Source organism: Zeus faber, assembly GCF_960531495.2.
Source record: "Zeus faber genome assembly, chromosome: 9".
NCBI lineage: Eukaryota > Metazoa > Chordata > Actinopteri > Zeiformes > Zeidae > Zeus > Zeus faber.
This window is the reverse complement of record NC_137197.1, coordinates 2,183,686-2,209,064: the sequence shown is the minus strand read 5'-3', so window position 1 is coordinate 2,209,064 and position 25,379 is coordinate 2,183,686. Positions and strand designations below refer to the sequence as shown.

Genomic DNA, 25,379 nt, shown 5'->3' with positions numbered 1-25,379 from the left:
CTAGACGTACTAGTTATAAACTAGACGTACTAGTTATGAACTAGACGTACTAGTTATAAACAGACGTACTAGTTATAAACTAGACGTACTAGTTATGAACTAGACGTACTAGTTATGAGCTAGACGTACTAGTTATGAACAGACATACTAGTTATAAACTAGACGTACTAGTTATAAACAGACGTACTAGTTATAAAGTAGACATACTAGTTATGAACTAGACATACTAGTTATGAACTAGACATACTAGTTATAAACAGAGGTACTAGTTATAAAGTAGACGTACTAGTTATGAACAGACGTCCTAGTTATAAACTAGACGTACTAGTTATTAACTAGACGTACTAGTTATGAACTAGACGTACTAGTTATGAACAGGCGTACTAGTTATAAAGTAGACGTACTAGTTATGAACTAGACGTACTAGTTATAAACAGACATACTAGTTATAAAGTAGACGTACTAGTTATAAACAGACGTACTAGTTATGAAGTACACATACTAGTTATGAACAGATGTCCTAGTTATAAACTAGACGTACTAGTTATGAACTAGACGTACTAGTTATGAACAGATGTACTAGTTATAAAGTAGACGTACTAGTTATGAACAGACTTACTAGTTATGAACTAGACGTACTAGTTATGAACTAGACGTACTAGTTTTGAACTAGACGTACTAGTTATGAACAGACGTACTAGTTATGAACTAGATGTACTAGTTATGAACAGACATACTAGTTATGAACAAGACATGCTAGTTTTGTACAGACGTACTAGTTATGAACTAGACGTACTAGTTATAAACTAGACATACTAGTTATAAAGTAGACATACTAGTTATGAACAGACGTACTAGTTATAAACTAGACGTACTAGTTATGAACTAGACGTACTAGTTATAAACTAGACGTACTAGTTATAAACAGACGTACTAGTTATAAAGTACACGTACTAGTTATGAACAGACGTACTAGTTATAAACTAGACGTATAGTTATGAACTAGACGTACTAGTTATAAAGTAGACGTACTAGTTATGAACTAGACGTAGTAGTTATGAACTTGACGTACTATTTATGAACAGGCATACTAGTTATAAAGTAGACGTACTAGTTATGAACTAGACGTACTAGTTATGAACTTGACGTACTAGTTATGAACAGACGTACTAGTTATGAACTAGACGTACTAGTTATGAACAGACGTACTAGTTATGAACAAGACATACTAGTTATGAACAGACGTACTAGTTATGAACTAGACGTACTAGTTATAAACTAGACATACTAGTTATAAAGTAGACGTACAAGTTATGAACAGACATACTAGTTATAAACTAGACATACTAGTTATGAACTAGACGTACTAGTTATGAACAGACATACTAGTTATGAACTAGACGTACTAGTTATGAACTAGACGTACTAGTTATAAACAGACGTACTAGTTATGAACTAGACGTACTAGTTATGAACTAGACGTACTAGTTATGAACAGACATACTAGTTATAAACTAGACGTACTAGTTATAAACAGACGTACTAGTTTTAAAGTAGACATACTAGTTATGAACAGACGTACTAGTTATAAACTAGACGTATAGTTATGAACTAGACGTACTAGTTATGAACTAGACGTACTTGTTATAAAGTACACGTACTAGTTATGAACTAGACATACTAGTTATGAACTAGACATACTAGTTATAAACAGAGGTACTAGTTATAAAGTAGACATACTAGTTATGAACAGACGTCCTAGTTATAAACTAGACGTACTAGTTATGAACTAGACGTACTAGTTATGAACAGGCGTACTAGTTATAAAGTAGACGTACTAGTTATGAACTAGACGTACTAGTTATAAACAGACGTACTAGTTATAAAGTAGACATACTAGTTATAAACAGACGTACTAGTTATGAAGTACACATACTAGTTATGAACAGACGTCCTAGTTATAAACTAGACGTACTAGTTATGAACTAGACGTACTAGTTATGAACAGATGTACTAGTTATAAAGTAGACGTACTAGTTATGAACAGACTTACTAGTTATGAACTAGACATACTAGTTATAAACTAGACGTATAGTTATGAACTAGACGTACTAGTTATAAAGTAGACGTACTAGTTATGAACTAGACTTACTAGTTATGAACTAGACATACTAGTTATAAACAGAGGTACTAGTTATAAAGTAGACGTACTAGTTATGAACAGACGTCCTAGTTATAAACTAGACGTACTAGTTATAAACTAGACGTACTAGTTATGAACTAGACGTACTAGTTATGAACAGGCGTACTAATTATAAAGTAGACGTACTAGTTATAAACAGACGTACTAGTTATGAAGTACACATACTAGTTATGAACAGACGTCCTAGTTATAAACTAGACGTACTAGTTATGAACTAGACGTACTAGTTATGAACAGATGTACTAGTTATAAAGTAGACGTACTAGTTATGAACTAGACGTACTAGTTATGAACTAGACGTACTAGTTATGAACTAGACGTACTAGTTATGAACAGACGTACTAGTTATGAACTACATGTACTAGTTATGAACAGACGTACTAGTTATGAACTACATGTACTAGTTATGAACAGACGTATTAGTTATGAACAAGACATGCTAGTTATGTACAGACGTACTAGTTATGAACTAGACGTACTAGTTATGAACAGACGTACTAGTTATAAAGTAGACGTACTAGTTATAAACAGACGTACTAGTTATGAAGTAGACGTACTAGTTATGAACAGACGTCCTAGTTATAAACTAGACGTACTAGTTATGAACTAGACGTAATAGTTATGAACAGACGTACTAGTTATAAAGTAGACGTACTAGTTATGAACTTGACATACTAGTTATGAACAGACATACTAGTTATGAACTAGACGTACTAGTTATGAACTAGACGTACTAGTTATGAACAGACGTACTAGTTATGAACTAGACGTACTAGTTATCAACAGACGTACTAGTTATGAACAAGACATACTAGTTATGAACAGACGTACTAGTTATGAACTAGACGTACTAGTTATAAACTAGACATACTAGTTATAAAGTAGACGTACTAGTTATGAACAGACGTACTAGTTATAAACTAGATGTACTAGTTATGAACTAGACGTACTAGTTATGAACAGACATACTAGTTATGAACTAGACGTACTAGTTATGAACTAGACGTACTAGTTATAAACAGACGTACTAGTTATAAACTAGACGTACTAGTTATGAACTAGACGTACTAGTTATGAACTAGACGTACTAGTTATGAACAGACATACTAGTTATAAACTAGACATACTAGTTATAAACAGACGTACTAGTTTTAAAGTAGACATACTAGTTATGAACAGACGTACTAGTTATAAACTAGACGTATAGTTATGAACTAGACGTACTAGTTATGAACTAGACGTACTAGTTATAAAGTAGACGTACTAGTTATGAACTAGACATACTAGTTATGAACTAGACATACTAGTTATAAACAGAGGTACTAGTTATAAAGTAGACGTACTAGTTATGAACAGACGTCCTAGTTATAAACTAGACGTACTAGTTATAAACTAGACGTACTAGTAATGAACTAGATGTACTAGTTATGAACAGGCGTACTAGTTATAAACAGACGTACTAGTTATAAAGTAGACGTACTAGTTATGAACTAGACGTACTAGTTATAAACAGACGTACTAGTTATAAAGTAGACATACTAGTTATAAACAGACGTACTAGTTATGAAGTACACATACTAGTTATGAACAGACGTCCTAGTTATAAACTAGACGTACTAGTTATGAACTAGACGTACTAGTTATGAACAGATGTACTAGTTATAAAGTAGACGTACTAGTTATAAACAGACGTACTAGTTATGAACTAGACGTACTAGTTATGAACTAGACGTACTAGTTATGAACTAGACGTACTAGTTATGAACAGACGTACTAGTTATGAACTAGATGTACTAGTTATGAACAGACGTACTAGTTATGAACTAGACATACTAGTTATAAACAGAGGTACTAGTTATAAAGTAGACGTACTAGTTATGAACAGACGTCCTAGTTATAAACAAGACGTACTAGTTATAAACTAGACGTTCTAGTTAGGAACTAGATGTACTAGTTATGAACAGGCGTACTAGTTATAAAGTAGACGTACTAGTTATGAACTAGACGTACTAGTTATAAACAGACGTACTAGTTATAAAGTAGACATACTAGTTATAAAAAGACGTACTAGTTATGAAGTACACATACTAGTTATGAACAGACGTCCTAGTTATAAACTAGACGTACTAGTTATGAACTAGACGTACTAGTTATGAACAGATGTACTAGTTATAAAGTAGACGTACTAGTTATGAACAGACTTACTAGTTATGAACTAGACGTACTAGTTATGAACTAGACGTACTAGTTATGAACTAGACGTACTAGTTATGAACAGACGTACTAGTTATGAACTAGATGTACTAGTTATGAACAGACGTACTAGTTATGAACAAGACATGCTAGTTATGTACAGACGTACTAGTTATGAACTAGACGTACTAGTTAAAACTAGACATACTAGTTATAAAGTAGACATACTAGTTATGAACAGACGTACTAGTTATAAACTAGACGTACTAGTTATGAACTAGACGTACTAGTTATGAACAGACGTACTAGTTATAAACTAGACGTATAGTTATGAACTAGACGTACTAGTTATAAACTAGACGTACTAGTTATGAACAGAAGTACTAGTTATAAACTAGACTTACTAGTTATGAACTAGACGTACTAGTTATAAAGTAGACGTACTAGTTATAAACAGACGTACTAGTTATAAAGTACACGTACTAGTTATGAACAGACGTACTAGTTATAAACTAGACGTATAGTTATGAACTAGACGTACTAGTTATAAAGTAGACGTACTAGTTATGAACTAGACGTACTAGTTATGAACTAGACATACTAGTTATAAACAGACGTACTAGTTATAAAGTAGACATACTAGTTATGAACAGACGTACTAGTTATAAACTAGACGTACTAGTTATGAACTAGACGTACTAGTTCTGAACAGGCATACTAGTTATAAAGTAGACGTACTAGTTATGAACTAGACGTACTAGTTATAAACAGACGTACTAGTTATAAAGTAGACGTACTAGTTATAAACAGACGTACTAGTTATGAAGTAGACGTACTAGTTATGAACAGACTTCCTAGTTATAAACTAGACGTACTAGTTATGAACTAGACGTACTAGTTATGAACAGACGTACTAGTTATAAAGTAGACGTACTAGTTATGAACAGACTTACTAGTTATGAACTAGACATACTAGTTATGAACAGACATACTAGTTATGAACTAGACGTACTAGTTATGAACTAGACGTACTAGTTATGAACATACGTACTAGTTATGAACAGACGTACTAGTTATGAACAGACGTACTAGTTATGAACAAGACATACTAGTTATGAACAGACGTACTAGTTATGAACTAGACGTACTAGTTATAAACTAGACATACTAGTTATAAAGTAGACATACTAGTTATGAACAGACGTACTAGTTATAAACTAGACGTACTAGTTATGAACTAGACATACTAGTTATGAACAGACAAACTAGTTATGAACTAGACGTACTAGTTATAAACAGACGTACTAGTTATAAACTAGACGTATTAGTTATGAACTAGACGTACTAGTTATGAACAGACGTCCTAGTTATAAACTAGACGTACTAGTTTTGAACTAGACGTACTAGTTCTGAACAGGCCTACTAGTTATAAAGTAGACGTACTACTTATGAACTAGACGTACTAGTTATAAACAGACGTACTAGTTATAAAGTAGACGTACTAGTTATAAACAGACGTACTAGTTATGAAGTAGACGTACTAGTTATGAACAGACTTCCTAGTTATAAACTAGACGTACTAGTTATGAACTAGATGTACTAGTTATGAACAGACGTACTAGTTATAAAGTAGACGTACTAGTTATGAACAGACTTACTAGTTATGAACTAGAGTTACTAGTTATGAACTAGACATACTAGTTATGAACAGACATACTAGTTATGAACTAGACGTACTAGTTATGAACAGACATACTAGTTATGAACTAGACGTACTAGTTATGAACTAGACGTACTAGTTATGAACATACATACTAGTTATGAACTAGACGTACTAGTTATGAACAGACGTACTAGTTATGAACAAGACATACTAGTTATGAACAGACGTACTAGTTATGAACTAGACGTACTAGTTATAAACTAGACATACTAGTTATAAAGTAGACATACTAGTTATGAACAGACGTACTAGTTATAAACTAGACGTACTAGTTATGAACTAGACGTACTAGTTATGAACAGACATACTAGTTATAAACTAGACGTACTAGTTATGAACTAGACGTACTAGTTATAAACAGACGTACTAGTTATAAACTAGACGTACTAGTTATGAACTAGACGTACTAGTTATAAACTAGACGTACTAGTTATAAACAGACGTACTAGTTATAAACAGACGTACTAGTTATAAAGTAGACGTACTAGTTATGAACAGACGTACTAGTTATAAACTTGACGTATAGTTATGAACTAGACGTACTAGTTATAAACTAGACGTACTAGTTATGAACTAGACATACTAGTTATAAACTAGACGTACTAGTTATGAACAGACGTACTAGTTATGAACTAGACGTACTAGTTATGAACTAGAAGTACTAGTTATGAACTAGACGTACTAGTTATAAAGTAGATGTACTAGTTATGAACAGACGTCCTAGTTATAAACTGGACGTACTAGTTATGAACTAGACGTACTAGTTATAAAGTATACGTACTAATTATGAACAGACGTACTAGTTATAAAGTAGACATACTAGTTATGAACTAGACGTACTAGTTATGAACAGACGTACTAGTTATAAACTAGACGTACTAGTTATGAACTAGACGTACTAGTTATAAACTAGACGTACTAGTTATGAACAGACGTACTAGTTATAAACTAGACGTACTAGTTATGAACTAGACGTACTAGTTATGAACAGACGTACTAGTTATGAACTAGACGTACTAGTTATGAACTAGACGTACTAGTTATGAACTAGACATTGTACTGGTCATTGTAACATCCTTTCTAGTCCACACAGTGCTCAGTGTGTCGTTGTCTTCAGTTGTGTGATCATCAGGATGATGTGCAGACAGACAGACAGTATCACTGAACAACCTCCTTCAGAGACACAGACCTGGTCCTGTCTGGCTGCACATCATCCCTGAGTTATTTCAAGTGGACGACAACAGAACCTCTTTACCACTTGTACTGCATCTATTCATATTCATACTTCAAATCAATACCAATAATAACGTTATAAACAATGATGTTTTTGTGCGTGTAGATCAAAGCCAGCGACAGGGAGTTCGGTCCGTTCTGTGGAGATCGTTCTCCAGGTCGGATCCAGACCCACAGCAGCCAGGTCCAGGTTCTGTTCCACACGGACAGTTCTGGAGAGAACCTGGGCTGGAGGCTCAGCTACACCTCCACAGGTGAGATGTAGAACTACACACACCTCCACAGGTGAGATGTAGAACTACACACACCTCCACAGGTGAGATGTAGAACTACACACACCTCCACAGGTGAGATGTAGAACTACACACACCTCCACAGGTGAGATATAGAACTACACACACCTCCACAGGTGAGATGTAGAACTACACACTAAACCAGATGTTTTTGTTTTGTCAGGAAATCAATGTCCAATCCCAGAGAGTCCTGCTAATGGCCTTCTGAACCCCGTCCAATCAGAATACAGCTACAAAGACCACGTCCTGATCACCTGCCAACCGGGATACAGGCTGCTGAGGGTGAGGTTGTTGGGGGTTCTATTCCCTGTGCAGCTCTGTGGGTGGAGCAAGGCATCAACACTGCCAGGGGTACGGTTGCATGAGCCTGTGTCCCACCCTGCTGGAGGAGAATCATTCTGCTCCCTCCTTTGACTCGGTTCAACTTCCCCCTCCATCCCTTTCCTCTCCATCGCTCCACCTCCCTTCTCCTCCTCCTCCCTCTCTCCCTCCTGCAGGATGGACAGTATCTGGACCACTTCCAGTTGGACTGTCAGAGGGACGGCAGGTGGAGCAGTGCTGTGCCACAGTGTCACAGTAAGAACCACGTCACTTCTCTGTCGTTTGGTTTGAATCTTCATGGGTTTTAAAAAGGTGTTCCAGGGGTTTTAGTGTATATTGTGTATATGGTGTATACAGTATGGTGTATATTGTGTGTATACTGTAACACACAAAAAGGTCTGAGCTGTGCAGGTTCACTTTCTTAAAGTCTACTGATGCAACTCATCTTTAAACCAAGACTTCTAACATCCAACCTCCACCTCATCTGCTCTTATCTGATTGGTCAGACTGCACTCCACCACCAAGCGTGCACCTGTTGACCTTTGTACACCACCTCTGCTCTGGAACAGGGACTGGATTGTGTGGCAGTCAGGTGCTGCGTTCCAACAGGGCGTGGTCAGAGTTCAGTACTTTTATTTTGAAGGGTTTCAGCCGTCATTCTTCTAGAGTCAGAACCTGATGGTGTTAAAACCAGGAGCCTCCAAAACAGTGTAACACACACACACCTTGGATGGTGCTGTGGCTTCTCTGCATCTGGCTAGTCCTGCCTCCGGGGGGCAGCCAGGAGCAGTGGGCATCATTCAACGACGCCCGGGGACCTGGTTCCATATGACCCCCACCCAAAACATGTGCATGTTTTGGGTGGGGGTCCTTACTGATGTAACATGGGGGAAAACCCATGTTTCGGGTGGGGGTCCTTACTGATGTTAGATGGAGGAAACCCCATGTGAGCACGGGGAGAACATGCAAACTCCACCCAGAAAGGCTCCTGTTTGGGAGATAAGCCACCAGAGCACGGTGCCAACAGCGCCCCAGGCGGGAATCGAACCCAGGACCTTCTTGCTGTGAGGCAACAGTGGAATGCACTGTGCCACACACTTCACACTACACAATACACACTACACACTAAACAATACACACTACACACTACACAATACACACTACACACTAAGCAATACACACTACACACTAAGCAATACACACTACACACTAAACAATACACACTACACACTAAACACTAAACAATACACACTACACACTAAACAATACATGCTACACACTAAACACTAAACAATACACACTACACACTAAACAATACATGCTACACACTAAACACTAAACAATACACACTACACACTAAACAATACATGCTACACACTAAACACTAAACAATACACACTACACACTAAACAATACACACTACCCACAACACACTAAACAATACACACTTCATACTACACATGACACACTTCATACTACACACGACACACTTCATACTACACACTTCATACTACATACTACACACTACATATCACATGCTACAGACTACATACCAGTGACGTGCAGTCAGGGGAGGCAGGTGAGGCTGTGCCTCCCCTGTCATCATGAGAAGAAAAAGAAACGAAATAATAAAATAACACAAGTATTAATATTTGTCCTCTGGACTATGATTTTGGTGTGGTTCTTAATGTATTTTGACCATTTTTATAGTAAAAATCGCAGAAAATGCTGTATTTCCTGCTTAAATACACGGAGACGAGAGGTGAGGCATGGACAGCCGGGCCTCCATCCAGATTGAGCAATCACTCACAAACTGGATTGAGCGCGTGCAAATGGCGCGTGCTTGTTCCCATGTCTGTGTATGTTTCCAATATGATGGTTGAGGACACTTTGATGTAATAAAAGTATACGTCTTCTTTTCCATGGTGTTCACTAATGTATTTCACGTACGTGTGTCATATTTACATCTTATTGATATGACATCGATCCACAGGGAAAGTGCTTGCCTTGAGGCAGGCAGTACCTCTGCCTCAAGGAAGGCGGCGGTAGTGAGCAGCCTGCTAGCCTGCCAGCAGCCAGGTCACGTCAACTCGAACCCGTGTGCAAAAAGTCAACACAAGCAGTGAGCTGTGCGGCGCTGTGCGGCGCTGTGCGGCGCTGTGCGGCGCTGTGCGGCGCTGTGCGGCGCTGTGCGGCGCTGTGCGGCGCTGTGCGGCGCTGTGCGGCGCTCAGCATCAAGCTGCCATGTCTCCCCCTGGAAACGGACGATTTGACTTCTAAACGAAGACATTTTTCAAAGCTGGACTTTCAGTCAAAGCAAGAAGTCATAAATACTGGGAGACCGACGCCACAACTACGAGGTTTGCTTCAAACGACGGGAGTCGGGAATAGACGGGAAACTAGTGGTTCTTTTCAAACAGGTTGGTATTCACGTAAAGACTGGCTCTGTGGCTGTGCTGTAACAAACCGTCTTTTCTGCTTTCCCTGGTAGTAAGATATACTGCGATATACAGTGGCACTGGGGTTTTAAAACGGTTTTCAGCTCCTATTCTCTCATCCTATTGGCATCCTACTGTATGTTTGTAAATCTGACTTGTGAGTCAGTGCCTCCCCAACCCTCACTGCACGTCACTGCTACATACTACACACTACACACTACACACTACATACTACACACTACATACTACACACTACACACTGCATACTATACACTACATACTACACAATACATACTACACACTACACACTGCATACTATACACTACATACTACACAATACACACTACATACTACACACTACGTACTACACACTGCATACTACACACTACATACTACACAATACACACTACGTACTACACAATACACACTACATACTACACACTACATACTACATAGTCATAGAGCCACTTCACTTTTTTCAGTAGGGTGCAGTATTTGCTTACTACAATATTTCATCAGCTGTAGTACATTATCCTGGTACTTTTCACATACCATGGTTTCAGACACTAAACGCTAACTTTTCATACAAATTGCTAAAAAACATTTTGGAAGGAGCAGCTTTCTAGTTCACATCACTACAAGTCTCCAGGCTGATGACATCACACATCTGGGAATGTTTTCTTGTTTACTTGAAAAGCTTCATCTGAACCGTCTCTTTTCCGTCTCTTTTCCGTCTCTTTTCCTTCTCTTTTCCGTCTCTTTTCCGTCTCTTTTCCGTCTCTTTTCCTTCTCTTTTCCTTCTCTTTTCCGTCTCTTTTCCGTCTCTTTTCCGTCTCTTTTCCTTCTCTTTTCCGTCTCTTTTCCGTCTCTTTTCCGTCTCTTTTCCTTCTCTTTTCCTTCTCTTTTCCTTCTCTTTTCCGTCTCTTTTCCTTCTCTTTTCCGTCTCTTTTCCTTCTCTTTTCCATCTCTTTTCCTTCTCTTTTCCTTCTCTTTTCCGTCTCGTTTCCGTCTCTTTTCCTTCTCTTTTCCTTCTCTTCCTGCCTTTCCAGAATCGGGGAGGAGTTGTTGTGCTCTGCCAGCGCTCTGACCAATCAGATCTTAGATTGGGACGACCAGCACTAAGCTGAGAACCAATCAGAGAGACTTTAGGGAAAATTCACTGTTTTTACTTGTTTGGTTGGTTTGACTTGTTTCCCAAAAGTTTTAGCAGCTGCCAATAAAAACAAACCTTCCAGAGACAATCTGCATGTTTGTGTCTCTTCATTAGAAGTGATGTTATAATGAAGGACAATGTTGTGGTAAGAACATCAGGACGACTCTGCATTGAGAGTAGAAACCACTTCAGTTGATCCATTAAATACATTTACTCACCATTACAACTCCAGCTGGAGTTTTTTCACTATTACCTCTCAGTACATATCCAACAGAAGCGCACGACACAATTAAGCAGAAGCAATTTCTACCAAATAATTCCAAATGTCCCAAATGCCGCCTGGCCAGATGACCTCGTCACACCTAGAAATACACATCTGCACTTACTGCTACATCACCACATCACTGCACATCTGCACCGCAACATGAAGAGTGAATAACACATGAACATCGCCACACAGCAGTTCCCAGCATGCACCAGGGCTCTGGGTGCTCCGGCTGGTCCTGGTTGAGGATGGAGGTCTGGATTTCCAGAGCGTTCTCTGAAAGCTCCTCTGCTTCCCTGCTCAAGTCTCACCTCTCTCCTTCCCTTGCAGTGGTAGATTGTGGGAGACCGAAGGTGGTCGCCATGGGTGATGTGATATTCGGTAGCCATGACAACAACACGCTGTTTGGTGCTACGATACACTACACCTGCAAAGGCGAAGCACTCCAACTGCACCCAAGGACTAACAGTGTGCTTATTTTCATTTTTTTTTTTTATTGTCATTTTTATTATTATTATTATTATTATTATTGTTGTTATTATTATTATTATTGTTATTGTTATTATTATTATTATTGTTATTGGTATTGTTATTATTATTATTATTATTATTATTGTTATTATTATTATTATTATTATTATTATTATTATTATTGTTATTATTATTATTAGTAGTAGTAGTAGTAGTAGTAGTAGTAGTAGTAGTAGTATTAGTAGTAGAAGTACTTAAGTTTTCTTTAGTTAATCCACAAGATGGAGAAAAAGCAAAGGACTCCAGTCAGGCTCTGACTTGGCATTCTTGGTTTGTTTTGATCAGGTTGTGATAGACTAGTGCTCCTCTGGTGGTCAAAATAAAGAAGAAGACAAACCTTCCATTTCTGTTGCCAGGTCCCTACAGCTGCAGCGAGCGAGGAGAATGGACCCACGAGGAACTAGGAACCCACCTCCCCACCTGTCTGCCAGGTCAGATTCTGAGCAGAACCCTGTAGCTCATGACTGGACCATGTGACTGGCTTTTTAAAGTAGCTACTTGTCTGACTGTCTGTCTGTCTACCTGTCTGTCTGTCTGTCTGTCTCTCCAGTCTGTGGCCAGCCTTCCCAGTCCTTCCCCAGCCAGCAGAAGAGGATTGTGGGTGGTCGTACGGCAGTCCCAGGCCTGCTGCCCTGGCAGGTGCTGCTGGGGGTGGAGGACCTGTCCAGGGTTCCAGCAGATCGATGGTTCGGTTCTGGAGCTCTGCTCTCGGACCGCTGGGTCCTGACGGCGGCTCACAACCTGAGAACCAAGCGCAGAGATCGCAGTGTCATTGCGGTGGCCACGGAGCACGTCAAGGTCTATGTTGTTCACTACTCCCTACGTAGTAATATCAATATCGTGTGGACGGTTGGTCACATGGAGAGCTCTGTAGTAGACGGTTCTTACGGTCCAGTCGCTCTCTTCGTGTCCAGGTCTACCTCGGTCTCCACAACGCCAGGGACAAGCGTCTGGCCACTGTTCGCGCCGTGGACAGTATCCTCCTCCACCCGGAGTTCCAGCCCAGTAACTACAACAACGACATCGCGCTGGTGAAGCTCAGCGAGGAGGTGGACTTTGATGAGCTGATCCGGCCCGTTTGTCTCCCCCCGCCGCAGAGCGAGGTAGGTCCGCCCCGGGTCACAAACCACTACCGGGCTTCCAGGGCTTCCCAACTGTCTGCGGGCTTAGGTGGCAACCGTGCTGAAGCTAACTCCAAGGTTTAATGAGGCTGTAAATGATTTGTGCTGCTGCTGTGTCTGGACCAGATGTGTCTCCAAAGCCGCCTGTGGTTCAATGCAGTACTGCATTGTTCAGATCACCTCAGATGGTAATGCTCTGGTGACTGGTTTTGGAAAATGCAGTACAGTCTCACAGTAGGTACTGCCCCCCCTGCTCTGCCCCCAGGATGCACCTCCCACCCCGCTCCCCAACACCCTAGGTCTGGTCGCTGGATGGGGAATCTCCAACGTCTCCGCCTCGACATTCAGTGACGCCACGTCCACAAGCTCTAACCCCAGCCTGACCTCCGACCCCAGCCTGACCTCCGACCTCCTGCAGTATGTGAAGCTTCCAGTGGTGGAGCAGCAGGAGTGCCAGGCCAGCTACACCTCGCGCTCCCCCACCTACAACATCACCGACAACATGTTTTGCGCTGGCTTCTTCGAGGGCGGCCGGGACACGTGCCTGGGGGACAGCGGGGGGGCGTTTGTGATCCAGGACCAGAACCGGGACCGGGGCCGGGGCCGGGACCAGGACCTCCCCCGCTGGGTGGTGTTCGGCCTGGTGTCGTGGGGGGGCCCGGAGGACTGCGGGAGCCAGAGGGTGTACGGCGTTTACACCAGAGTTCCTAACTACATAGGGTGGATACAGAAGTATGTTGATGCTGTCCCCTGGTGGTGAGAGGCAGAGCCTGTCTCTCATTCTGGGGGCCCTGGTCCTCTGAGAAAAGCATTTACAACGACACCCATTTTATACTCCACACTCCCTCATTACACTTTCGCCTTTGTAATCATTTCAACACCATGAAGCTCACATGGTTGTGTACTGTATATATCTCTATGAGTGATGAGATGAAATGCTAACGTTGGCATCGACAGACTCGGACTGTCGTTGATTTCATCAAGAGCTAAAGTGTTTTCGGGTGATGAAACCACGCCCCTTTTCTCAGCCATGAATAACTGAAACAGAAAGAGAAGAAGGAATTATTGCAGGAGACACACTTCACACTGGGCCCCAAATCACATTCTACATACGCACACTATCACCCAGCCTACTCAGACATATATAAATATATATCGTCATATAGCCACGCTGGGTGTGGTTTGTCATCCTGGTACTTTTCATGTGTTATTTGATGTACCCTATGGCTCATACTGAGCGTTTTGACTCAGTATCTGTTATCTGGTGGCTGTGATTTGGGATGTGGCATTACAACGCATAGTTTTATACCACTAGATGGTACAATAGTCTATATTTACCACATCAAAACAAACCAAAAACACAAAAGTGGAGTCGACCTGGAGTCCTTTGTTTCTCTGAATCTCCATCTTGTAAGTAGTCCAGTCTCCGTTCTATTTTTAGACCTTCTCTGGTGGAGGCTGAAACTGAAACCGAGTTTCACTGTGAGATCATCTTGTGATGATATTTTTGAATTGATCAGATATAGGTCAATTATAGATCAAACCTTGTTGTACTGCACAATGTACAAATCCTCTTTCAGTTATTACACTTCGTGGTTATGAAATTAAATGCAACTTTTTTTCAAAAAACAAAACTCAATGTCTGTTTCTAACACATCACTTCACACCTAAAGTACTAATTACATCACATTAATAACGGACTATGACACATGAATGTAGTGTGATATGGACCTATAATTATTTTTATATTATAATATTTATATTTTCTTTTAGGTTGGGCACCACCAGATTTTTGATAAAACCTGGAAAAATTTAATTCAGTTTATGGCCGCACGAGCGGCGACAAAGGTCCTCAGCTCTCATGGAAGGAAGTTCTTCTACATTCAGAAATTTCCACACGATATATCAGATAAATACAACACTACTTCTTGATTAAACAATGAATGTCTATTTTTAATAACAGAGTTCTATAATATGTTAAAAAAGGTTGAGGTAGAAAATGAAGTTAAAGTAGGTTAAAACCCAAACACACATCAGGGAAATGAAATTGCTATGAAAAGAGGGAGAGATCGACTGAGAGGAACTGTATGTAAATGCGCTGTAAGGCACAACTATGTAACAAAATAAAGAAATTATCGGCGTGCCACCCGACAGCTCACCGGGTTCGCCCTTGTCTAGATCACCATATGGGCTCCAATGAGTCGTTCGCCTTTGTCCGCAGATAAGCTGGGACTCCCGCTGGGGGTCTGGTCTCGGATGGCGAGGAGGGTCACGGATCTTTCCTCATTGTCGGGTCCCAGTAAGCCGAGGTGCGGCTTGCGTGCTCTGCAGGAGTTATTCCAGGCTTGGCGTGTGGAGGTTTGGTGGCATGTCTGCGGCGTCGGTGGATCTGGTGCGATCTTTCAACGCAGGAAAAGTGAGTGTGTCCACAATGGTCATTCGAGCCAGAAGGAGGGGCCTTTAAACTGAGGTTCTGCAACCAGGTTTAAGGGGAGGTAAAAAGGAGGAAAGGCTTCTAAGGTACGATGCGTACCTGAGGGTCTCTGCGACGTGGTTGCGTCAGGGTTCTGAAAACATGGTTTCAAAAGAACGAAGAGGAAGACGGGCAGTGTGCCATCGCACAAGGTCGATGGAAGGGAGGTCCCTACAGGTCACACTCATGGCCGTGAGAGAGAGAGATCCTTGGGAACAAAGGGACTAAAGAGCGTCGTATTTGTTATGCACTCCGAGAGAATGACTTCCTTCAACGGCCATTGGTTGGCGTAGTCATTGCGAGACTTTCCGTAGCGCCGCCACGGACAAGGGCCGTTCCCATTTCTTCGTGGTGCGATCAAAATCCTACGTACAAAGGGGATTTCTAATTTTCTTCCGGTATTCTACTTCGTATTCTTACAATCCATCTCATTCAACCCTGAATATTAGTATTACATTTGGGTTTGTTAAATAAATCTTGAAAATAAAAGAATACAAAATTGCACGTGAATAGATCTCTGAAATGCAAGAAGGTCCCATTAGACAAGTAAGTAAATCTTCGTAATTCACACATAACACATACAAAAAATGAATTGTTTGGGATGCACGAGGGAAATCGTACATGTCAATAAGTCTTGAAACTGCATGGATAGAAATCGCACACAGAATGAGTTCATTTGAAATGCAAGAGGATGAATGGGTTGTATAAGGTTGCAATCTTGGCTTGGGGTAACACCGACAGTGGCCGCTAGGGAGCATTCAAGCTCAGCAAATGGAAAGACAGCTTTACATATTTTAACAAAACTTTGTTATTATACATCTCCCAAAGTCAGGAGCAGTACTGTTCTTTGCGCAATCACCTAAGGAAAAATGATATAGTGGTTACACATTGATCGAGATACATCTTCAGTCCGATCTCCCTTTTAGGGAAACAGAGTTCAGGTCATGTAAACCTCCTGGGCCAAATGGCCGACAGTTCACTGACCCAGCCATTTGGGGTTCAGGAGACAAAGGCCAGAGATGGCTGTGTCTGCTTCTTAGCCAGCTACAACTGTTAAATGAGTTGATCTTCCAAGATAATTGTCTTACCGTGGGTGTCAGGGGGAGGGGAGCATACTCTCTCAAAGTCCAGGCAGCCCTCGCTACAATCCCCCACTCAGTCCGATGGTCCCTGTCCAGGGACCTTCGGGCCGTAGAGAAGAAGAGGGTCGTCCCACAAGTTCAAGGCACAAGAACAGCTTATCATGGTTACGTGCAATGTTGGTTGTAGGCATGGCATCAACACAACAGGAAAATAAAGAGGAAGAGAAATAAACCCCTCCATTCTATACTGAGGCTGGCTAAAGGAGTGCTACTCTGAGTCCAAGGTTATCTGTACAAGGGGTGGAGTCAGTTCATTATTGTCTTAATCGATCTCAAACTTTATTTCTAGTCTCTAACCAACCTAGCCAGGGAACGGTTGCGCTTGCTTAACTTACACTGTAGGACCTAAACGGGTATGACGATTTCTCGGGTAGCCATAGTTAGGGGATCCTGCACTAAGGAGAGAGATGCGGTATGGGGCATCTGACCCATGGACAGGCCGTCCCAATTGAGGGTCCTAAGTGTCGCAACATGTCGGACATCAAGAAACTTACAAGCTGTGTGTGAACATAGTCAAACTGGGTTCCTGAAAGGAACGAGTTTACTGCGCATAGGGTTATGTTCAGGGCTACACTATGCGTGTTCATGACCCAAAAACGTGCCTCGTACAATCTGGGATTCTAGGAATGTGTTGAATCACTCCCACTAGTAGCTTATGGGTCGGTTGATATACTATCGGCGAAAGCCTGGTTTAGAGATCTGATTTTCACATTGTTTTCTCTACTGAATACCACACAGGCAAACTCATAATCCTTCTATTCACTCAACTACTAGCAACTGGCCCCCTTGGCTGCTTAGGACTGTAGCGTCCCCAAAAATGACCATGGGGTTCTGGTTTGATTTATTCTGGTTACGGTGGGCCCATTTAAACGTTGGCTCTTTCTGTCCCTTTCTGACCCTGCTTTGGTAAACCACCAACAAGAGTTTGTCTGTAATCTCATGCGATCCTGTCCAGCGCGGGAGGAGCTTCCATTCGTTGTCCTTTCCCATCGGTTAGACAAAAGGGTTGTACCTTAGCTTGTCCCCCACTTAGAGTTTGTCAAGGACTTGCGGTTTGTCCCCCTGCTTGGAGTTCATCATGGGCATGCATCAACATTAAGATGTTGATTATTACTGTTATCATGTAAGTATAAGTAAGTCCAGATGAAAATATGTATTCAATAAAAAGTACCTTTCATTTTCAAATATTGGACCTAATCACGCGTATTGATGAAATTGCTTGACTAGAGTAAAAAGTCAGGCACTACGATTTTCAAACAGCGTCTCTATAAAACAAACAAAACGTAAATATTGATTCGCAGAATTATTAAATGACAGTATTCAAATGAAGTAAAAGTAATACATTGTTTAGGTCTGAAATCAGACTGTTGTTATTTCAACCAAAGTGAGGAAAACGTTCTGTTTATTGTGACATTTAAAAATCCTCAAAATCCCACCAAATTCGAATGGAAACATGATTGTAGAATCGAACAATTTTTGACAACGATCACGATCAGGAGATTATGTGATAATTACGTCATAATTGTGACAGCTCTAGTCTGGTTTACAAATTTGTGGGAATAAAATGTTTAAAGAACAATTATAAAGCACAGACATAATCTCATGAAAGTTTAAGAAAAAAGTACAAAATAAATCTTCTCAGCTCTAGCACCACACGGTTGTAATTAGTGAAAGTAATTAATTGGAGTCTCAGGAATTAATTCAAAGAAACAAACGTTTTAGCGTCTCATGGACGAGAGTCGATGGAGCTGCAGGTCATGTGACCAGATCCGTGAGGTCCGATCCGGGCTGAACCGGGCCCGGTCTTCAGCTCCTGGTCTGGTTCTGCTCCTGCCGCTCCATGGTGTCCTGGATCCAGGACAGGAAGTTGCTCAGGCGGGTGTAGACGCCATACTTTCCGTTTGCGGCACATTGCTCGCCCCAGCTGACCACGCCCATCAGGAACCATGTCCCCCGGTAGTTCACCACGAAGGGACCCCCGCTGTCCCCGCTGCAGGCGTCCATGTTGGACTGCAGGTAGCCAGCACAGAACATATTGTCTGTGATCACCTGTGGAGGGATGGAGGGATGGAGGGATAAGAGAGGAGTGACGGGGAAAGACAGTGATGGAGGGATAGTAAAGGAGGGATGGAGGGATGAGAGAGGAGTGACAGAATGATAGCGGGATGAGAGAGGAGGCAGAGGGAAAGAGGCCGATGGAGGAGTTCCCCACCTGTTCTGTGGACTGCATGCAGTTCTTCTGGCTCACCACAGGGAGCGTCACCTTCCTGAGGAAGCGAGACGAGCGACCCAGGTACTGCATGGCGCCCCAGCCAGTGACCACGCCCATCCCATCGTCCTACACACACAGGAAGACATGAGGGTGGAGAGGGCTTGGACATGGAGGTAGAGAGGGTTAGAATGTGGAGGCGTAAAGGGCTTGGACAAGGAGGTGGAAAGGGCTTGGACGTGAAGGTGGAGATGTGAACCAGGCGGCATGGTATCTCAGGAGGTAGAGCTGGTGGTCTAGTGATCTAAAGGTTGCTGGTTGGATCCCAGGCTCCTCCTGCTAGCATGCTGTAGTGTCCTTGAGCAAGACACTTAACCCCTCATTGCTCCTGATGGCTGCGTCCGTCGGTGTTCGAACAATTGTAAGTCGCTTTGGATAAAAGCGTCTGCTAAATGAAATGTAATGTAATGTAATGTGAAGGTGGAGAGGTGGAGGTTTACCTTGAGCAGGTACTGTCCTAGGTGTCTGTTGGGGAGGCAGGCAGGGATGGCGTTGGGTCCCAGAACCACAGGTTGGGCCAAGTAGAGCAGAGCCAGGTCGCTGTCGAAGGTGTAGGAGTGAAAGTGAGGGTGGAGGAAGATCTGCTGAACCTTCACCTGCTGCTCCCCAGCCTCCACCCTGCGCTTGTCATAGTCCCCTGGAGGAGGGGGGTGTAAAGTCAATGATGCTGTTTATAATATAATTGAAACTTTTATAGAATAGAATGTACAGACAGAAAGAAAAGTACAGACAGACAGACAGACAGGAAGGCAGAAGCCAGACAGGCCCAGTCTCACCTACAGTCACATGGTCTGGGCTCTGCTGGAAGCAGTGTGCAGCAGAGAGCACCCAGCGCTCGGAGATCAGAGTCCCCCCGCAGAACCCGAACCCGTCAGCTCTGTGGATCAGAACCTGAACAGGGGGTTGGCATTAGCATTAGCATCACAGTGGGGCAGTGTTCATTATGGGATGGCAGTGTGTACCTGCCAGGGACTCCCCCCCTGCCTCTCCAGGAGCCCCCCTATGATCCGAGGAGTCAGCGTGCCTCCTTCCTCCTCCTCCTCCTCCTCCTCCTCCCAGCGCTCCGCTATGCTCAGGTTCTGGTTCTGATGAAGTTCCCCTGTCACGTTGGCCCAGCCCTCTGGGTCCAACATGGCGGCCCCTGTTACCATGGTGTTGTTCATCTTTGTGGTTTCCATGGTGACGTTGGTTTCCATGGTGACGTTGGTTTCCATGGTGACATTGGTTTCTATGGTGATATTGTTTGTCTCTATGGTGCCGTTGGATGGTTCTGTTTCCGTCCACAGAGATCTGCTCCGGTAGAATGCATGGTTCTGCTTCCTCCCGCAAGGGAACCTGACTGGAAAGAGAACAAATAGTTAGTCCAGTTGGACGAGAGTCCTGTAGAGTTAGTCCAGTTTGACCACAATCCTATGTAGATTTAGTCCTGTTGGACCAGAGTCCTATAGAGTTAGTCCAGTTGCACCAGAGTCCTATCGGGACAGAGTTAGTCCAGTTGGACCTGAGTCCTATAGAGTTAGTCCAGTTAGGCCACAGTCCGATACAGAGTTAGTCCAATTGGACCAGAGTCCTATACAGAGTCAGTCCAGTTGGACCAGAGTCTTATAGGGACAGAGTTAGTCCAGACTGTACCACTCCTGTAGCAGCTCTGTCCATCTGGTTCCAGTTTGTAACCCTTTGCACAGCCACACTGGACTCCCTGGTTCTGGTCCAGACAGTACTGCTGACAGCCTCCGTTTTTATAGGGACACTCCAGGACCTCTACGGACAGACAGGTCAGAGACAGACAGACAGGTAGACAAACTAACTCCCACTGAAAGGTTGCCTCCAGTACAGTTACTATTTTGGATTTATGTGCTTTTCTATGGCGCCCCCGGCTGGAGCGCCTGGCCTCAGCAGTCTGGACCTATCCACATATCCCAGCAGGCATTTAGGCCACAGATTCCAGTAGTTAAGAAGTTTCTTAATCTATCTCCCTTGTGTGTATTATGGGATGTGGTGCCACCTGTCTGGCAGATGTCTCCCTGGAATTGCGGAGGGCAGAGACACAGGAAGTGTCCTTGGTCCACGGTGCAGATCCCTCCGTTCAGGCAGGGATTGGTCAGGCACGGGTCCAGATCTGCAGCACATGGAAGCAGCAGATACAAGATACTACACACTGCATAATACATACTACATATATACTACACACTACATAATACATAATACATACTACATACTATGTACGAAACACTACATAATACATACTTCCTCTTCTTTGAGCTGCTCCCGTTAGGGGTGGCCACAGTGGATCATCTGCCTCCAACACCTTGTGTTCTGCATCTTCCTCCCTGACACCACCCGCCTGCATGTCCTCCCTCAGCACCTCCATCAAGCTTCTCTTTGGCTTCCTCTTTTCCTCTTGCCTGGCAGCTCCACCCTCAGCCTCCATCTCCCAATGTAACTCTCATTTCTCCTCCACACGTGTCCAAACCATCTCAATCTGGCCTCTCTCACTTTTGCACCAAACTGTCCAACCTGAGCTGTCCCTCTAACGTCCTCATTCTTAATCCTGTCCATCCTTGTCCCTCCCAATGAAAACCTCCACATCCTCAACTCTGCCACCTCCACTTCATCCACCTGCCTTTTAGTCAGTGCCACCGCCTCTAAACCATACAACATGGCTGCTCTTATTACCGTCCTGTACACCTCCCCCTCCACTCTGGCTGGAACCCTTCTGTCACACATCACTCCGGACACTCTTCTCCACCCTCTCCTGCACTCTCCACTGCTTTGGATGGTCGACCCCAAGTACTTGAACTCATCCGCCTTCTCCACCTCCACTCCTTGCATTCTCAGCTTTTCTCCGCCCTCCCTCCCATTCAGGAACATGTATTGTGTCTTACTCCTGCTGACTTTCATTGCTCTTCTCTCTAATGCTGCCTCCACTTCTCCAGGCTCTCCTCCACCTGCTCCCTACTCTCACTACAGATCACAATGTCATCCGTGAACATCATAGTCCACAGAGACTCCTGCCTGATCTCATCTGTTAACCTGTCCATCACCACTGCAACAAGAAAGGTCTCAGAGCTGATCCTTGATGCAGTCCCACCTCCACTTTGATGCCTTGGTCACGCCTACTGCACACCTTACTACTGACTGACTGCCCTCATACATATCCTGTACCACTCTTACCTACTTCTCTGCCGCCCCCGACTTCCTCATGCAATACCACACTTGCTCTCTAGGCAGCCTATCATACGCTTTCTATAAATCCACAAAGACACAGTGCAACTCCCTCTGGCCTTCCCTGAACTTTTCCATCAGCATCTTAAAGCAAACATTACATCTGTAATACTTCTTCCAGGCATGAAACCATACTGCTGCTCGCTGATCCCCAACACACTACATAATACATACTACATACTATATACTACCCATTACATAATACATACTGCATACTTTGTACTACACTACACATAATACATAATACATACTATGTAATACACACTACATGCTATGTACTACACACTACATAATATATACTACATACTATGCACTACACACTATACTAGACACAATGTATTACATTCTACACATTACATCAGATGTAGTATCATCATCACCCTGGTACTTTTCACATACAATTTAATGCATACTTTGGTTTCAGACATACACAGTGGGAATAGGTAATAAAATGCTCGTATGTCTCACAACACATACACCCAAATTGTAGATGTACAATACACAGAATCGTGCTCAGTGTAGATTTAATTCAACTAGAGCTGTTATTCTCAGCTGATGATTAAATAATATTTTATATATATATATATATATATATATATATATATATTTAAGGGGTTGATGTACTTACTGGTGTATTTGTACCAAAACTCCAGCTGTGGGAAAATAAAACAAACTAATTCACATCAGACACCTTCAGAGAATCGACAGTTTGGTTACGGTCACTTCAACTTGTTTAACTATTTATCGACTATTTCCTGCTAAGAAGTGGAACAAAGAGGACGCGTTTCATTTCTGTTTTCTACAGTCTACGCGTCATGGTTAAAATGGAGGTCTCCGTGTCGCCCCCTGGTGGACTACCGTCTTCTCGCGGGTCTGGAAGATCTCGGCGGCCTCCTCCTGGGAGCAGCTCTCCTCGTAGCACTCCCTCTCCAGGTTCCCCGCCTGCACCTCCTCCAGGAGGAGGGAGTTGGCTCTCCTGGAGCGCAGGAGGCGGTCGGCCTGGCTCTGCTGCACAAAGACTGGAGCAGACGGGACATCACAGGACAGGAGCGGGACATCAAAGAGACATCACAAGGGAGATACATCAAAGAGACATCAGAGCGAAGAGACATCAAAGAGACATCAAAGAGACATCACAGGACAGGAGCGGGACATCAAAGAGACATCACAAGGGAGATACATCAAAGAGACATCAGAGCGAAGAGACATCAAAGAGACATCACAGGACAGGAGCGGGACATCAAAGAGACATCAAAGAGACATCACAGGACAGGAGCGGGACATCAAAGAGACATCACAAGGGAGATACATCAAAGAGACATCAGAGCGAAGAGACATCAAAGAGACATCAAAGAGACATCACAGGACAGGAGCGGGACATCAAAGAGACATCAAAGAGACATCACAGGACAGGAGCGGGACATCAAAGAGACATCACAAGGGAGATACATCAAAGAGACATCAGAGCGAAGAGACATCAAAGATACATCAAAGAGACATCACAGGACAGGAGCGGGACATCAAAGAGACATCAAAGAGACATCACAGGACAGGAGCGGGACATCAAAGAGACATCACAAGGGCGATACATCAAAGAGACATCAGAGCGAAGAGACATCAAAGAGACATCAATATTAGTGGTTATTAGTGGTTTTGATGCCTTGGCTGATCGGTTTGTGCGCATAAATGTAAATGTATATATCATCAACATGTATTTATTTATATTTAAAAAAATTAGAGAAATGACTCCTTCAATAACTCCTCTTTTAAAGTACTACACCTACATACCACTTAACACTCTAGAAGTAGTTTTATGTTGTACTTTATTTCCAGTACTCGGCTTGTACCAACACAAAGAGGACAACAAGTACTGCAGCTAATACAGACACTACTAATACCAATACCAAATACTAATGCTAATACCAATACAAATACTAATACCAATACAAATACTAATACCAATACAAATACCTAAGTTCAAGTTCAAGAGGTTATTTGTCACATACATATGCATACACATAGTCATACATACATGCAGTGAAATGTCATGACACCCGGTGATTACGCACAATAAGAAAAAACTAATAAAATTACGAATACTCCAGTACTGCTGCTGGTGGTACAGTGTTGTGAGTGTCTCACCTTCACTCTGCAGTAGAGGTGAAGTCACCAGGAGCAGGAGGAACCTCAGCAGCAGAGCTTGATTCAGGAACATCCTGGAAACTAGAGGAGACGGGACGGCTGGGTCAGCTCCGCCCCCTCACAGGGTCAGCAGCTGCAGTACTACCACACCCCGAGCGGACTGGTCCGGTGGAGGTCCTCCTCCGCCTCCCCAGACCTCCCTCACCGTGCCATCACTTCACCACTTCCTTCCCCTGGAGAACATCTCCTTTCTAGTAACTTTTCACTTTCATTGTTCTTCTCTTCATGTCTGTCCATTCTATCTGTCCTCCTCCTTCTCTCCATCCTGGAAAGAGGGACCCTCCCTTCAAGGACCTTCTCCTTCCGAATCTGTGATCAAGGCCTTTAGAGAAGTTCCACTTGACTTCACAGCCATTACTAGAAGGTGGTGTTCCCTAAATGTAGTTTTAATGAACATTCTACAGGTCACAACAAAGAACAGACTGTAAGCAGTCGGTCCGTGACGCACGGCTGGATCAGAACCTTCGTGTTCACCTTTTAAAAGTGTTAAAGTAGACGCTGGTGCTAGACCTACCTGCTGCTGGAACCTCTGGATCCACAACATCTGGTCAATGTTTGACCACAATCTAAACATTGACACAGAGACGTCATCCA

At 42.7% G+C, this 25,379-nt stretch overlaps 2 protein-coding genes across 2 annotated transcripts in view; one reads left to right on the top strand and one right to left on the bottom strand.

Annotated features, from left to right (window-relative positions):
* Positions 1 to 14,234, top strand: part of masp1 (MBL associated serine protease 1) — a gene marked incomplete at both ends in the record, with an annotated part of 22,348 nt that extends 8,114 nt beyond the window's left edge. Inside the window, 8 exons of the mRNA XM_080007307.1 lie at positions 7,459 to 7,606; positions 7,809 to 7,927; positions 8,143 to 8,221; positions 12,153 to 12,290; positions 12,710 to 12,784; positions 12,904 to 13,151; positions 13,268 to 13,456; positions 13,740 to 14,234. Of these exons, the coding sequence (XP_079863433.1) occupies positions 7,459 to 7,606; positions 7,809 to 7,927; positions 8,143 to 8,221; positions 12,153 to 12,290; positions 12,710 to 12,784; positions 12,904 to 13,151; positions 13,268 to 13,456; positions 13,740 to 14,234 (1,491 nt within the window). The remainder of the gene's footprint in view (positions 1 to 7,458; positions 7,607 to 7,808; positions 7,928 to 8,142; positions 8,222 to 12,152; positions 12,291 to 12,709; positions 12,785 to 12,903; positions 13,152 to 13,267; positions 13,457 to 13,739) is intronic.
* Positions 14,235 to 18,895: 4,661 nt separating this feature from the next.
* Positions 18,896 to 24,798, bottom strand: LOC307235272 (coagulation factor X; the record flags this gene model as incomplete). Its single annotated transcript, XM_080007306.1, has 10 exons — positions 18,896 to 19,138; positions 19,302 to 19,427; positions 19,799 to 19,995; positions 20,135 to 20,249; positions 20,321 to 20,521; positions 20,579 to 20,697; positions 21,364 to 21,477; positions 23,212 to 23,236; positions 23,442 to 23,602; positions 24,726 to 24,798. 10 exons carry the CDS (start codon positions 24,796 to 24,798, stop codon positions 18,896 to 18,898), a joined length of 1,374 nt encoding a protein of 457 aa, XP_079863432.1.
* Between the last annotated feature and the right edge of the window lie 581 nt (positions 24,799 to 25,379).